Genomic DNA, 15,375 nt, shown 5'->3' on the forward strand with positions numbered 1-15,375 from the left:
TTGTACAGATGCTGGTGTAATATGATTGGAGGTGCAGTTTGTACTGAGTGTAAATCTTCATGATAGATTGGCCCAAAAAGTTATAGCTCAGGCTAGTTGGCAAATTTGTTCCAAAAAAATTGCCTTGTTACTAATAGGAGGCAGAGGGTGGTGGTTGAAGATGCCTTTTCTGGCTGGAATATATCACAAAGATCAGTGCTAGGATCTTTGACATTTATGATATATGTTAACAACTTACATATGAATTTACCAGTTATGATAGATCGATTTTAAGATGACAAGAGGATTTGTGGTATTGCAGATAGCAAGGAAGATTGTCTTAGACTTTTCCCAGAATATTGAGCTGTTAGAAGGTTGGGTGGAGCAACAGAAGATAGAATTCAATACAGCCAACTGTGAAGTAATGCAGTTTGGAAGATAAAAGACATCTATAGTAAATAGTAGCTGGCCGGTGGTGTAGTGGCATCAGCACCGGATTTCGAGGTGAATGGTCCCGGGTTCAAATCCAGCTGGCTCCATGCACACTTTCCATCTGTGCTGGCTGAGTAACTCAGCCTTGTAAAAATGACAAATGATAAGGAATTGGCAAAAATGATGCACTCACAAGGCATGAAAAGGAACAACAACAGTAAATGGCAGGTCCTTGGGAGTATTGATGAATAGAGGAACCTTGGGATGCAATTCCATTGTGACCTGGCAGTGCAGCGCAAAATGTGGTGAAGAAGGCATGCACAATGCTTGCCTTCATTTGCTGTTGCATAGAATTAAGAACAGAGGCATCGTGTTGATAAAACACCTTAAGTACTTGTGTGCAGTTCTGGTTGCCATACTATCGGTGATTGCACTGAAGGGAGAGCAGAAGAGGTTCACCAGAATGTTCCTAGGGCTAGAGCATTTTGATTATATGAAAAGATTAGATGGGCTGGGTTTGTTTTCTCTGAAGAACTGGAGGCTGGAGAACGACATGATGAGGGAGATACAGAGGATGGACAGTAACAACCTTTTTCCCTTGGTGGAAACAAGAGAATGTGTGGATGTAAGGTCAGAATTAGGAAGCGTAGAGGAAAACTAGAGGGAAACTTTTCACTCATAGCGAATGGAACCTGGAATGTGTTGCCAGAGGGGGAGGGAGAGGCAGGTACTCTCACAACATTTTGGATGCATCTGGGCAAGATCACCTGAATCTCCAGAACATATGAGGCTTTGGTCTAAATGCAGGTACTGTATACTGACAAGTACAGTGGTTGGCATCAACATAGTGCGCAGAATTGCCTGTTTCTCTGCTGTAGTACCCTATGAATTTCCATGAACCCCATCCCTGCAGGCAATTTGTTTTACTGGTCATGAGATCACTTAGCTATCCATTGAGATCCTGGGTCCAAGTCTTGAGCTCCCCGAAATTGGCCACACATTGACTTCATTGGTCAGGGCATTGAGTAGGGCAGCGGTCCCCAACCACCGAGCCGCAAAGCATGTGAGGAAGCGATATGATTTGGCGATAGGAGTCAGCTGCACATTTCCTCATTCCCTGTCACACCCACTGTTGAGCAATCACGCATGCGAGGTCATTACCCGCGCGTCATCCATGTCAGCGTGGGAAGGAGATCAACTCTTCAAGCTTGCAAATGACGACGCGCTGGAAAGTCTGTTTGATATAACATCTCTGCCGGCATTCTGGATCAAAGTCAAGGCTAAATATCCTGAGATAGCTACGAAAGCACTGAAAACGTTGCTTCCATTTCCAACATATCTCTGCAATGAATGCAACGAAAACTAAATTGTGGAATAGACTGGACATAAGGAACCCCCTTCGAGTATCGCTGTCTCCCGTCACCCCTCGATGGGACCGTCTTGTTGCAGGGAAACAAGCCCAGGGCTCCCACTGATTCAGCGATATTGGTGTTTTGCAATGATTTTATATGTTCATACGGGGAAAATATGCGCTGCGTGTTTAATATCCAAACATTACTTAAAATGTTATAACGCTATTTACTTATATAACCATTTAACAATTATAGCATGGAAACAGGCCATGTGGGCCCTTCTAGTCCGTGCCGAACGCTACTCTCACCTAGTCCCACCGACCTGCACTCAGCCCATAACCCACCATTTCTTTCCTGTTCATATACCTATCCAATTTTTCTTTAAATGATAATATCGAACCTGCCTCTACCACTTCTACTGGAAGTTCGTTCAAAACTTACCTCAAGCTCCCCTGACAATTGACTTATCACTATATTCATGCAAGGAAAATATGCAAACAACAGGAATTCTGCAGATGCTGGAAATTCAAGCAACACACATCAAAGTTGCTGGTGAATGCAGCAGGCCAGGCAGCATCTGTAGGAAGAGGTGCAGTTGACGTTTCAGGCCGAGACCCTTCGTCAGGACTAACTGAAGGAAGAGTGAGTAAGAGATTTGAAAGTTGGAGGGGGAGGGGGAGATCCAAAATGACAGGAGGGGGAGGGATGGAGCCAAGAGCTGGACAGGTGATAGGCAAAAGGGGATACGAGAGGATCATGGGACAGGAGGTCTGGGAAGAAAGACAAGGAGGGGGGACCCAGAGGATGGGCAAGAGGTATATTCAGAGGGACAGAGGGAGAAAAAGGAGAGTGAGAGAAAGAATGTGTTCATAAAAATAAGTAACAGATGGGGTACGAGGGGGAGGTGGGGCCTTAGCGGAAGTTAGAGAAGTCGATGTTCATGCCATCAGGTTGGAGGCTACCCAGACGGAATATAAGGTGTTGTTCCTCCAACCTGAGTGTGGCTTCATCTTTACAGTAGAGGAGGCCGTGGATAGACATGTCAGAATGGGAATGGGATGTGGAATTAAAATGTGTGGCCACTGGGAGATCCTGCTTTCTCTGGCGGACAGAGCGTCGATGTTCAGCAAAACGGTCTCTCAGTCTGCGTCGGGTCTCGCCAATATATAAAAGGCCACATCGGGAGCACCGGACGCAGTATATCACCCCAGTCGACTCACAGGTGAAGTGTTGCCTCACCTGGAAGGACTGTTTGGGGCTCTGAATGGTGGTAAGGGAGGAAGTGTAAGGGCATGTGTAGCACTTGTTCCACTTACACGGATAAGTGCCAGGAGGGAGATCAGTGGGGAGGGATGGGGGGGAACGAATGGACAAGGGAGTTGTGTAGGGAGCGATCCCTGCGGATTGCAGAGGTGGGGGGGAGGGAAAGATGTGCTTAGTGGTGGGATCCCGTTGGAGGTGGCGGAAGTTACGGAGAATAATATGTTGGGTCCGGAGGCTGGTGGGGTGGTAGGTGAGGACCAGGGGAACCCTATTCCTAGTGGGGTGGCGGGAGGATGGAGTGAGAGCAGATGTACGTGAAATGGGGGAGATGCGTTTAAGAGCAGAGTTGATAGTGGAGGAAGGGAAGCCCCTTTCTTTAAAAAAGGAAGACATCTCCCTTGTCCTAGAATGAAAAGCCTCATCCTGAGAGCAGATGCGGCGGAGACAGAGGAATTGCGAGAAGGGGATGGCGTTTTTGCAAGAGACAGGGTGAGAAGAGGAATAGTCCAGATAGCTGTGAGAGTCAGTAGGCTTATAGTAGACATCAGTGGATAAGCTGTCTCTAGAGACAGAGACAGAAAGATCGAGAAAGGGGAGGGAGGTGTTGGAAATGGACCAGGTAAACTTGAGGGCAGGGTGAAAGTTGGAGGCAAAGTTAACAAAGTCAACGAGTTCTGCATGCGTGCAGGAAGCAGCGCCAATGCAGTCGTCGATGTAGCGAAGGAAAAGTGGGGGACAGATACCAGAATAGGCATGGAACATAGATTGTTCCACAAACCCAACAAAAAGGCAGGCATAGCTAGGACCCATACGGGTGCCCATAGCTACACCTTTAGTTTGGAGGAAGTGGGAGGAGCCAAAGGAGAAATTATTAAGAGTAAGGACTAATTCCGATAGACGGAGCAGAGTGGTGGTAGAGGGGAACTGATTAGGTCTGGAATCCAAAAAGAACCGTAGAGCTTTGAGACCTTCCTGATGGGGGATGGAAGTATATAAAGACTGGACATCCATGGTGAAAATAAAGCGGTGAGGGCCAGGGAACTTAAAATCATCGAAAAGTTTAAGAGCGTGAGAAGTGTCACGAACATAGGTCGGAAGGGATTGAACAAGGGGTGATAAAACAGTGTCGAGGTATGCAGAAATGAGTTCGGTGGGGCAGGAGCAAGCTGAGACAATAGGTCGGCCAGGACAGGCAGGTTTGTGGATCTTGGGTAGGAGGTAGAAACGGGAAGTATGGGGTGTGGGAACTATAAGGTTGGTAGCAGTGGATGGGAGATCCCCTGAGCGGATAAAGTCGGTGATGGTGTGGGAGACAATGGCCTGGTGCTCCTTAGTGGGGTCACGATCGAGGGGTAAATAAGAGGAGGTATCCGCGAGTTGTCGCTGTGCCTCGGCAAGGTAGAGGTCAGTACGCCAGACTACAACAGAACCCCCCCTTATCGGCGGGTTTAATAATAAGGTTAGGATTAGTGCGGAGGGAGTGGAGAGCAGAGCGTTCGGAAGGAGTGAGGTTGGAATGGGAACAAGGTGCGGTGAAGACTCTTCCACCCCCACCGATGACCCCTTCTCCCATCTTCAACCCTCCTCTTCTTCATGGACACCCCGCTCTGGTCTTCTGCCTGCTCTGGATCTCTTTATCGCTAATTGCCGACGGGACATCAACCGTCTCCGTCAAGCTCTGAAGGCGATTCTCTCCGCCATGAGGAGGTACTTGGTGTCCTTATCCCAGACCCTCCCACACCTTCGGGACACTTTCTTCGCCGTCTGTAATGGTCGCTCCCTACACAACTCCCTTGTCCATTCGTCCCCCCCATCCCTCCCCACTGATCTCCCTCCTGGCACTTATCCGTGTAAGCGGAACAAGTGCTACACATGCCCTTACACTCCCTCCCTTACCACCATTCAGGGCCCCAAACAGTCCTTCCAGGTGAGGCAACACTTCACCTGTGAGTCGACTGGGGTGATATACTGCGTCCGGTGCTCCCGGTGTGGCCTTTTATATATTGGCGAGACCCGACGCAGACTGGGAGACCGCTTTGCTGAACATCTACGCTCTGTCCGCCAGAGAAAGCAGGATCTCCCAGTGGCCACACATTTTAATTCCACGTCCCATTCCCATTCTGACATGTCTATCCACGGCCTCCTCTACTGTAAAGATGAAGCCACACTCAGGTTGGAGGAACAACACCTTATATTCTGTCTGGGTAGCCTCCAACCTGATGGCATGAACATTGACTTCTCTAACTTCCGCGAAGGCCCCACCTCCCCTTCGTACCCCATCTGTTACTTATTTTTATGAACACATTCTTTCTCTCACTCTCCTTTTTCTCCCTCTGTCCCTCTGAATATACCCCTTGCCCATCCTCCGGGTCCCCCCCCCCCCGTCTTTCTTCCCGGACCTCCTGTCCCATGATCCTCTCGTATCCCCTTTTGCCAATCACCTGTCCAGCTCTTGGCTCCATCCCTCCCCCTCCTGTCTTCTCCTATCATTTTGGATCTCCCCCTCCCCCTCCAACTTTCAAATCCCTTACTCACTCTTCCTTCAGTTAGTCCTGACGAAGGGTCTCGGCCTGAAATGTCGACTGTACCTCTTCCTAGAGATGCTGCCTGGCCTGCTGCGTTCACCAGCAACTTTGATGTGTGTTGAGGAAAATATGCGCTGTGTGTTTAATAAATTCGTTAGATAAACCCTTTTAGAAAGGAAATTGAGTGTATTAGCCACTTATCACCGATATTCCGGTCGTGTTTAAGACCCCCTCCCAACAGAATCGCCAAAAACGATTTGTAGAAAGAAACCGTACACGCATGCGCGCTGGTGCCCGCGCAAGGCTTCATGGTCATTGTAGTCTTTTCGGGGTAAACCCAGAGTATTTGACTGCTACTCTCGTCCGTTGGCAACCCTACCCACCCCCGGTCGGCTGGTCCGCAAGAATATTGTCAATATGAAACCGGTCTGCAGTGCGGAAAAGGTTGGGGACCCCTGGAGTAGAGGACTAAGGAAGTTGCTGTATTATAAAACTTCAGCTAGGCTGCACTTGGCATATTATGTCCAAATTTGTTTGCACATTTACAAAAATATGAATAGCTCTGCCAGGATAATGCCTGGATTAAAGGGTATGAGTCCGTTGTTGCAATGAGCGAATGAAGCAAACCCAAGTGCAGGGCACAGGCACGGAGATGAGTTAGGATGCTTACGCAGACGTGAATGTTGAACAGCAAACGGGAAGGATCTTGACACGGAGCCTTGACATAGAGAGACGGAGTTCATAGGTAAACCTTGAAACTGGAGCAGAACACACGGTCGTAAGCGGCCGGGAAATGTTAATTACCGCACAGGCAAAACCAACGATCTGGTGACTTGTGGTTATAATGCCGGGGTTCTTATGCTGCAGGTCTTGATGGAAACCAGGTGTGTCATCATCAAAGAGAATTAGAAGCATATGGGAAATTAGTGGTCGGAACCATAGCACAATCAAAGGAAATTAGGAGAAAGATATGGAATTAACAATCGGGACCGTTACAATACCACCCCCCCCCCCAAACAGGAGTCTCCAGGCAGACCACCAGGCTTGTCCAGATTGTCTCGATGGAAACCACGGATGAGGGAAGGGTCCAGAATGAAGGAGCGGGGAATCCAGGAGCGTTCCTCCGAGCCATATCCCTCCCTATAGACCAGGTACTGGAGACCCCCGCCTCAGCGGCGTACATCCAGTATTTGCTGGACAGTGTATATGGTGTGAGCAGAATTATCTGCAGCTTAATGTGAAAAACACTAAGGAGCTGGTGGTAGACCTGAGGAGAGCTAAGGTACCGGTGACCCCTGGTTCCATCCAGGGGGTCAGTGTGGACATGGTGGAGGATTACAAATACCTGGGGGTACGAATTGACAATAAACTGGACTGGTCAAAGAACACTGAGGCTGTCTACAAGAAGGGTCAGAGCCGTCTCTATTTCCTGAGGAGACTGAGGTCCTTTAATACCTGCTGAACGATGCTGAGGATGTTCTACGAGTCTGTGGTGGCCAGTGCTATCATGTTTGCTGTTGTGTGCTGGGGCAGCAGGCTGAGGGTGGCAGACACTAACAGAATCAACAAACTCATTCGTAAGGCCAGTGATGTTGTGGGGATGGAACTGGACTCTCTGACGGTGGTGTCTGAAAAGAGGATGCTGTCAAAGTTGCATGCCATCTTGGACAATGTCTCCCATCCACTACATAATGGACTGGTTGGGCACAGGAGTACATTCAGCCAGAGACTCATTCCACCGAGATGCAGCACTGAGCATCATAGGAAGTCATTCCTGCCTGTGGCCATCAAACTTTACAACTCCTCCCTTGGAGGGTCAGACATCCTGAGCCAATAGGCTGGTCCTGGACTTATTTCATAATTTACTGGCATAATTTACATATTACTATTTAACTATTTATGGTTCTATTACCATTTATTGTTTATGGAGCAACTGTAATGAAAACCAATTTCCCCCGGGATTAATAAAGTATGACTATGACTATGACTATGACTATGACTACGCTGGGTGGTCGTCAATGATCCGGGTGGGTGGAGGGGATTTGGCAGGAGGGCACAAAGGGCTGACAGATACAGGTTTCAATTGGGAGACGTGGAACGTGGGATGAATGTGCATGGATCCAGGCAGTTTGAGTCTGACCACTGAGGGGTTGATGACACTCTCAATCTCAAATGGTCCCAGGTAGTGAGGCGCAAGTTTCTTGGGTTCATTCCTGAGGGGGATATCTTTTGATGAGAGCCAAACCTTCTGCCCAGACCGATAATTTGGTGCAGGAATTTGATGGCAATCGGCAATCCTCCAGTTGCGGTCAGCTGAGTGGAGCAGGGCTGCGCGTGCAACCTTCCAGGTCTTGCGGCACCGGCAGAGATGGGCCTGAACAGAAGGCACAGCAATGTCATCCTCATGAGCGGAGAACAGAGGGGGTTGGTAACCGAGGAAGCATTCAAAGGGAGACATTCTGGTGGCGATGCTGACCAGGGAGTTGTGGGCGTACTTGACCCAAATGAGATGGGTGCTCCAGGATGACAGGTTGTTGGCAGTTATGCAGCGCATTGCTGCTTCCAAATCCTGGTTTCCTCATTCTGTTTGACCATTAGTCTGTGGATGGAAGCTGGAAGACAGGTTTATTGAGGCTCCAAGGGCTTGACAAAAGGATCTCCAGACTTGAGAGAGATTGATGGGAGAGAGCATCTGGCTTCTTGTTCTTGGACCCGGATGATAGGTGAGTGTGAATCTAAAACGGCCAAAAAATAATGCCCAACGGGCTTGCCAGGAATTCAGGTGTTTGGCGGTTTGGATGCATGTGAAATTCTTGTGATCTGTCCAGATGATTAATGGATGTTCTGCTCCCTCCAGCCAGTGCCTCCACTCCTCCAAAGCGAGTTTGACGGCCAGTAACTCCCGGTTCCCTATGTCGTAGTTCCGTTCGGTGGGGATAGCCGGCGAGAAAAGAAGGCCCAGGGACAGGGCTTTTGGTCTGGGTTGGAGCGTTGGGAGAGGACCGCTCCCACCCAGAGTTGGAGGCGTCAACTTCCACAATGAATTGACAAGAGGGGTCAGGTTGGACCAGGATGGGAGCGGAGGTGAAACCCCTCTTCAGCTCAGAGAAGGCTGAGTCCAGTTCGGGGTCCCAGTGAAAAGGGGTCGTAGGAGATGTGAGTCGAGTAAGGGGCGCTGCCACCCGGCTGTAATCCTTGATGAAGTGACAATAAAAGTTTGCAAACCCCTGAAGTCGCTGGAGTTGCTTGAGTGTTGTGGGTCTTGGCCATTCCGTCACCACCCAGATCTTTTCAGGATCCGCCCTCACTTGCCCACTCTTGATGATGTACCCTAAGAAACTGACAGAAGGGACATGAAACTCGCACTTCTCAGCCTTCACGAATAGTGTGTTCTCCCAAAATCTCTGCAGAACCTGACGGACATAGTGAGTGTGTTCCTGAAGACTGCGGGAGAAGATTAAGATGTTGTCCAAATAAACAAAAATGAAACGGTTAATAAAGTCCCTAAGGACATCGTTTATCAGGGCTTGGAAGACGGCGGGGGCATTGGTGAGACCGAATGGCATGACCAGATATTCGAAGTGACCAAGAGGAGTGTTAAAAACTGTTTTCCACTCATCTCCCTCCCTTATCCTGACCAGGTGGTAGGCACTTCGTAGATCCAACTTAGAGAAGATGGCGGCTCCGTGAAGGGGTTCGAAAGCAGAGTTGATAAGGGGCAGTGGATACTTATTCTTTATGGTTATGCTATTCAGGCCCTGGTAGTCAATGCAAGGATGCAGTGAGCCGTCTTTCTTCCCCACAAAGAAGAAACCTGCACCAACAGGGGAAGATGAGGGTCAGATAATGCCAGCCGCGGGAGAGTCATTAAGGTAGGCCTCCATTGCTTCACTTTCTAGCTGGGACAGGTTATACAGTCGACTGGAGGGTAGAGGGACTCCGGGGAGAAGGTCAATTGCGCAATCGTAAGGGCGGTGTGGAGGCAGGGAAAGAGCCCGTTGTTCGCTAAAAGCTTCTCCCAGATTGTGATACTCTGCTGGAGCCTTGGATAAATCGGGGGTTTCAGCGGCAGATGAGGTCACGGTGACTTTCACAGGGGAAAGGGCCGATTGTGGACAAGTGGATTGCCAGAACGGACTCCAGCTGACTATCTTCCCGGTGGACCAGTCAATGTGGGGATTATGGCGGCTTAACCAGGGGTACCCAAGAACTATAGGAGCTTGAGGAGAGGAAATTAGGTTAAATTGTACCTGTTCCCCATGGTTCTGGGAGAGAATAAGAAATAGGGCTGGTGTGCAGTGTGTGACTCGGGCCAGAAGTCTACCGTCCAGTACCCAGGCTTCCAGAGGGGTACTCAATGACTCCCGAGGAATTCCGGTCTGGGAAGCTATGTTTCCATCCAAAAGGTTTCCCTCAGCGCCGGAGTCACTGGAGCTGACAGAGGCAGGGACTGTTGGTTGTAACGTAAAGTATCTTGGATTTGCATCCGGGTTCGGGGGACAGAAGGGAATGTTGTCTGGCTCACCAGGGTCCTCCTTTCTACTGGTGAGCCTTCCCTTTTGGCCAAAGGGGGCAGGTAGCACGGAAGTGGCCAGACTGGCTGCAATAGAGACACTCCCCCACTCTCAATCTCCGGAGTCGCTCTGTGGGAGAAAGACAGTTCTGTCCTAGCTGCATGGGTTCCTGTCCTAGGGCGGTGGAAACGGCCGGGCTGGGAGCTATTCTAGGAGCAGGAGGAGAAGAGAGACTTGTGCAGGTGGGAGACAGTAAAGAGTGCCATGATCAAAGGTGGTGGTCGACCAGTTCTTTCCCTATGGCATTCTCGAAGACGATTGTCCAACCTGGTGGCTAGGCAGATCTAGCAATCCAGGCTGTCGGTGTCATCTCTTGCTGCCAACTCGTCTTTCACCACATTGCTGAGACCATTCCGAAATACCCCTTGGAGTGCTTCATCATTCCACCCCAAGTTGGCCGCTAACGTCCGGAACTCCACAGAATATTCCGCAACACTGCGTGAGCCCTGATGGAGAGTGAGTAGATGCTTAGCGGCATCTTTACCATGGATCGGGTGGTCAAAGATCTCTCTCATTTCCACGATAAAGGTGGGGAAAGAAGAGCAGATATCCAGCTGATTATCCGAAACAGCCGTAGCCCACGCTAAGGCACTTCCCCACAACAACCCCGTGATATAAGCTACCTTTGACTTATCCATGGAGAACGTGGATGACTGCTGTTTGAACACCAAGGAGCATTGCAGAAGGAAGGCCCGGCACTTCCCCAAATCCCCAGCGTAGTGTTCTGGTTCGATACGTGCGGCTCTCTTGGCAGGGGTGTTGCTGACACATAGGGGGTTGCTACTACAGGCTGTCTGGGCTGGTTAGACAGAGTTCCAGGAGTGGATGGGGTAAAATGAGTGGATACACGGTCCACCGGGTCACCGATCTTCGTTACGTTAGCAAACAGGGAACGGAGGTTCTCTATGACATCCCGGCAAAGTTGATTGTGCAAACCAGCAGCAAGCCCTGGCTGGGGAGGGCTTGTTGCAGGGTGTTCGTGTCTGCTGGGTCCATTGTGGCCAGATCGTTCTGTTGCAATGAGCGAATGAAGCAAACCCAAGTGCAGGACACAGGCACGGAAATTGAGTTAGGGTGCTTACGCGGACGTGAATGTTGAACAGCAAACAGGAGAGATCTTGACATGGAGACAGAGTTCATAGGTAAACCTTGAAACTGGAGCAAAACTTAGATCACACGGTCTTAAGCGGCTGGGAAACGTTAATTACCGCACAGGCAAAACTAATGATCTGGCGACTTGTGGTTGTAACACCGGGGTTCTTATGCTGCAGGTCTTGATGGAAACCAGGTGTGTCGTCATCAAAGAGAATTAGAAGCAAATGGGAAATTAGTGGTCGGAACCGTGGCACAATCAAAGGAAACTGGGAGAAGGATAGGGAATTAACAATAGGGAGAGTGACATCTGTATAATTATGGGAGGTATAGATAGGGCAGGCGGTCAGAATATTTTTCCCAGGATAGAAATATCAAGTACTAGAGGACATGAAATTAAGGTGAGAGGGTAAAAGATTAAAGGAAATGTGCACGGCAAGATCTGTTTTTGCAGAGAGTGGTGGGTGCTTAAATTGGGCTGCCAGGGGAAGTGATGGAGGCAGATAGGACAGGAGCACTAAGAGCTTATTAGACCCATGGATTTGCAACTAATGATGGAATCTCCATCCTATGTTCTCCTGCCTGCTGCTTTCGCTGTTTTTTTCACATGTCCTGTACTGTTGACATCTCAGCATCTGAAGGTCCTTCCATATTCCTTGCCACTTAACAAGGCTCTGCAACAATTTTTCAAACTCGAATGTTCAAAGACTTTTAAATTCTCTTGATTATTTTGAATAAAAATAATTAGTGATTAAAATACTTTTTTCTGAAAAGAATTAAAACATAAAAGTAGAAGGAACAAAACTTGACCAGTCAGAAACAAGAGAAAATCTGCAGATGATGGAAATCCAAGCAACACACTCAAAATGCAGGAGGAACTCAGCAGGCCAGGCAGCAGCTAGGGAAAGGAGTTAAACAGTCGATGCTTCGGGCCGAGACCCCTCATCAGGACTGGAGTCAAAGTAAGAAGTTGATATGCATTGTCGTAGTTTATCCCCAGAATTGGGAATGTATTCACTTCAGTGGGGTCACAATCCCCCGGCAGGTATACCCCCCGCCGTGAAGCGGACTGACAGGTGACAAGCGCATCCGCCAACTTCTCGCTGGTCAAATTGCGCGATTTTGAACTGCCGCTGATTGACCCCCCGGACTCGCCGTAGTCGGCAAAGAGTTATGGTGAAGTAGGACGTGTTGTTTGTGACGGAAAGCCTGAGATCCGAAACAAGGCGACGAGGAACTAAACCGGGAGTAGGAACAGACCGAGATTCAACCAGGAGAGGAAATAAACCGGAGACGAAGCAATCTGACACAACTAGGAGAGGAAATAAACCGGGGAGGGCACCAGAACGGATCGGGAAGCCGGGGCATGGCGGCCGACTTCAGTGAGCTCATGAACGTCGCGGGCTGCGAGATTGGCAGCGGGTCCCGGGACCGGGACTGGGGTGAGTGTCGGGAGGCCCGCAGTAGGCCAGCTCCTGTTCCGGTGGGATCTGACTCTGTAACGTGTCGGCCTTCCACGAAGACCGCAAGTTTTGCCAAGGCTCCTGATCGTGTAATTGCAGATTGAGTGACATACTCTATTTAAAGGCCAGTGAAAGTGACCATCGGTTTCTGTGAACGGCAACGATGCTTTGGGTGACATTGGGTTGTAATGTTATCCAATTAATTTATGAAATGTAGTTTTTAGTAATGTTATAAGCTGGCAGCTGTTGTCATTTAATCTGCATCATCCAAGGACCCCACAGTATTTTCTTCTGATTTGTTTCACGCGAATTTCATGCTTCTTCATTTGTCCGTTAGTGGTTTGTTTTGAGATGTGTTGAATGTAGCTTCCTCCTCGCGAAGAAGTTCCGGTTATGGAAACGTTGAGAATTGATTCCTGTAGTGTCAGTGAATGTTTAAATGACCGACAAATGATTCGCAACACGAATGAGTTTGGCATCAAAGAATTCCGAACTACTGCTAGGGATTTCTCCAGCCAAATGCCTTCTGTCCTGTTGACCCTGTTGACCGCATCAAAGTTTATGTCAGGTCAATGAAAATCAGAATCAGTGGTGAAATTTGCTCATATGAGACAGCAGTACAATGCAATACATAATAAAAAAAAACCTGAATTTACAATAAGAAGTAGATAATATTAAAAAGTTAAATAAGAAGTGCAAAAAGAGAAAAAGAGAAAAAAATGCAGTAAGGTGGTGTTCATGGGTTCAATGTCCATTTAGAAATCAGGTGGCAGAGCTGTTTCTGAATCATTGAGTTTGTGCCTTCAGGCTTCTGTATCTGTCCCTGATGATAGCATTGGGAAGAGGGCTTGTCCTGGGTTTTGGGGGTCCTTGGTGATGGATGCCACCTTTTAGAGGCATTGCTCCTTGAAGATGTCCTGGATGTTGCGGAGGCTAGTGCCCATGATGGAGCTGACTGAGATTACAACTTTCTGCAGCTTATTTTGATCCTGTGTCATGCCCTCCCCCCCGTACCAGACAGTGATGTAGAATGTTTTCCACAGTACATCTGTAGAAATTTGCAAGAGTCTTTGGTGACACACCAAATCTCCTCAAACTCCTAATGAAATATATCTGCTGTCATGTCTTCTTTGTAACTGCATTAATATGTCGGGTCCAGAATAGATCTCAGGGATGCTGACACACAGGAACTTGAAGGTGCTCACTCTGATCCCTCTGAGGACTGGTGTGTGCTCTCTCATCTTACCCTTTCTGGTGCATAATCAATTCTTTGGTCTTACTGATGTTGAGTGCAAGGTTTTTGCTGTGACACCACATGTAATTAGGTAAATATTTAAGTTTAGTCCTGGAGTTTCACGTAGCCATTGAACTATGATGACTGTATCAGTGGTTTCCTGGGATGGTTCTAATACCCAGTTACGATCTCTTGTTCATTAATTTCTACAAGGCTTCAGCAGAAGTATGGCAGGAATTTTGCTATCAGTAGTCAGGAAATGACTAAATAATCATCACAGGATTCCAGGCTGTTAAATATGAGGAGTTTACTGATGCAGATAATGCTTTGTTTGCTGAATACTGTTTCTGAGTCTTGCATGTACAGTGAATTCTGGTTAATTGGGACACATCGGGACCAGTATATTTTGGTCCAATTAAGTGGCTTCTCCAATTAACTGAAGCCTCCATGACACTATAAGATATAGAAGCAGAACTAGGCCATTGGCCCGTCGAATTTGCTCTGCCATTTCATCGTGGCTGATCCAATTTTCCTCTCAGCCCCAATCTCTGACCTTCTCCCTGTCTCTCTTCATGCCCTGACCATGGAAAGAGTGTAGAAATAACAAATTATGTAACAAACTATGTATTTAAATGGAGTACAAAACAAATTAGAACACTACCAATAGTACTACAGTACTATAAAACTGTGCGTTAGTTCCTAACAGTTATCAATGGAGGAATTCATCCAGTGCAAGCAATGAACGAAATCAGTGCAAGCACCTAGTGTAGATAATGAACTGGCTTCATACAATGCTATTGATGATTGCATCCTCCAAACCTTCATTTTCTTTGTAATATTTAAGATTATTGACAATACCTTCAAATTCTTTGTTGTTTCTAACTTGCTGAAAATGAGTGAAAAAATTTCATTTTCACGCCTAGCCGTTTCTGACATCTCCAAGCCTGAATGCTTGAAACCACAGTAAGCAAAACAATTTTGAACTGTCTTATTGTTTACTTCTTGCCAACTATCAGTGAGAAAAACCTCTGCTTTTTGAACACAAACACATTCAACTGACACTAGTTAGAATTTGTTTGGCAACAGTCTCTTGCCCCAATTAAGTGGCATAGTGACCCAAATAAACCAGGGGAATCCCAGCAAGTTTCTCAATTCGTGTTTGTTCTTTAAGAGTTGTCCCAAATAAGCGGCTTCCTTGATTAACCAATGGCCCAATTAACTGCAATCCATTGTACTGAATTATAGATGACTCTTCTTCAGCTTGTGACACTTTGATCTCACAATCAAAGTTATGAATGAAGAAGTGATGCACCATACCTGAGCATGACCAAAAGGTTCTCACAGAAAACATTTCTCCCATCCTAGCAATACCGCCCTTTGTTGTTGATGTCAATGTCAGAATATTCAGATGAACTGTAACATTTGGCAGATTACTTTCAAATACATGAGATGATGGTAGTC

General features: G+C 47.8%; 1 protein-coding gene across 3 annotated transcripts in view; it reads left to right on the top strand.

The window, feature by feature from the left end:
* Nucleotides 1-12,383: 12,383 nt before the first annotated feature.
* atf6 (activating transcription factor 6) overlaps nt 12,384-15,375 on the top strand; it is a 420,957-nt gene continuing 417,965 nt past the window's right edge. For all 3 annotated transcript variants that reach the window (XM_072274311.1, XM_072274312.1, XM_072274313.1), the window contains exon 1: nt 12,384-12,659. In XM_072274311.1, the coding sequence (XP_072130412.1) occupies nt 12,584-12,659 (76 nt within the window). In that variant the 5' untranslated portion in view covers nt 12,384-12,583. The remainder of the gene's footprint in view (nt 12,660-15,375) is intronic.

The sequence above is a fragment of the Mobula birostris genome, chromosome 12 (assembly GCF_030028105.1).
Source record: "Mobula birostris isolate sMobBir1 chromosome 12, sMobBir1.hap1, whole genome shotgun sequence".
Taxonomy (NCBI): Eukaryota; Metazoa; Chordata; class Chondrichthyes; order Myliobatiformes; family Myliobatidae; genus Mobula; species Mobula birostris.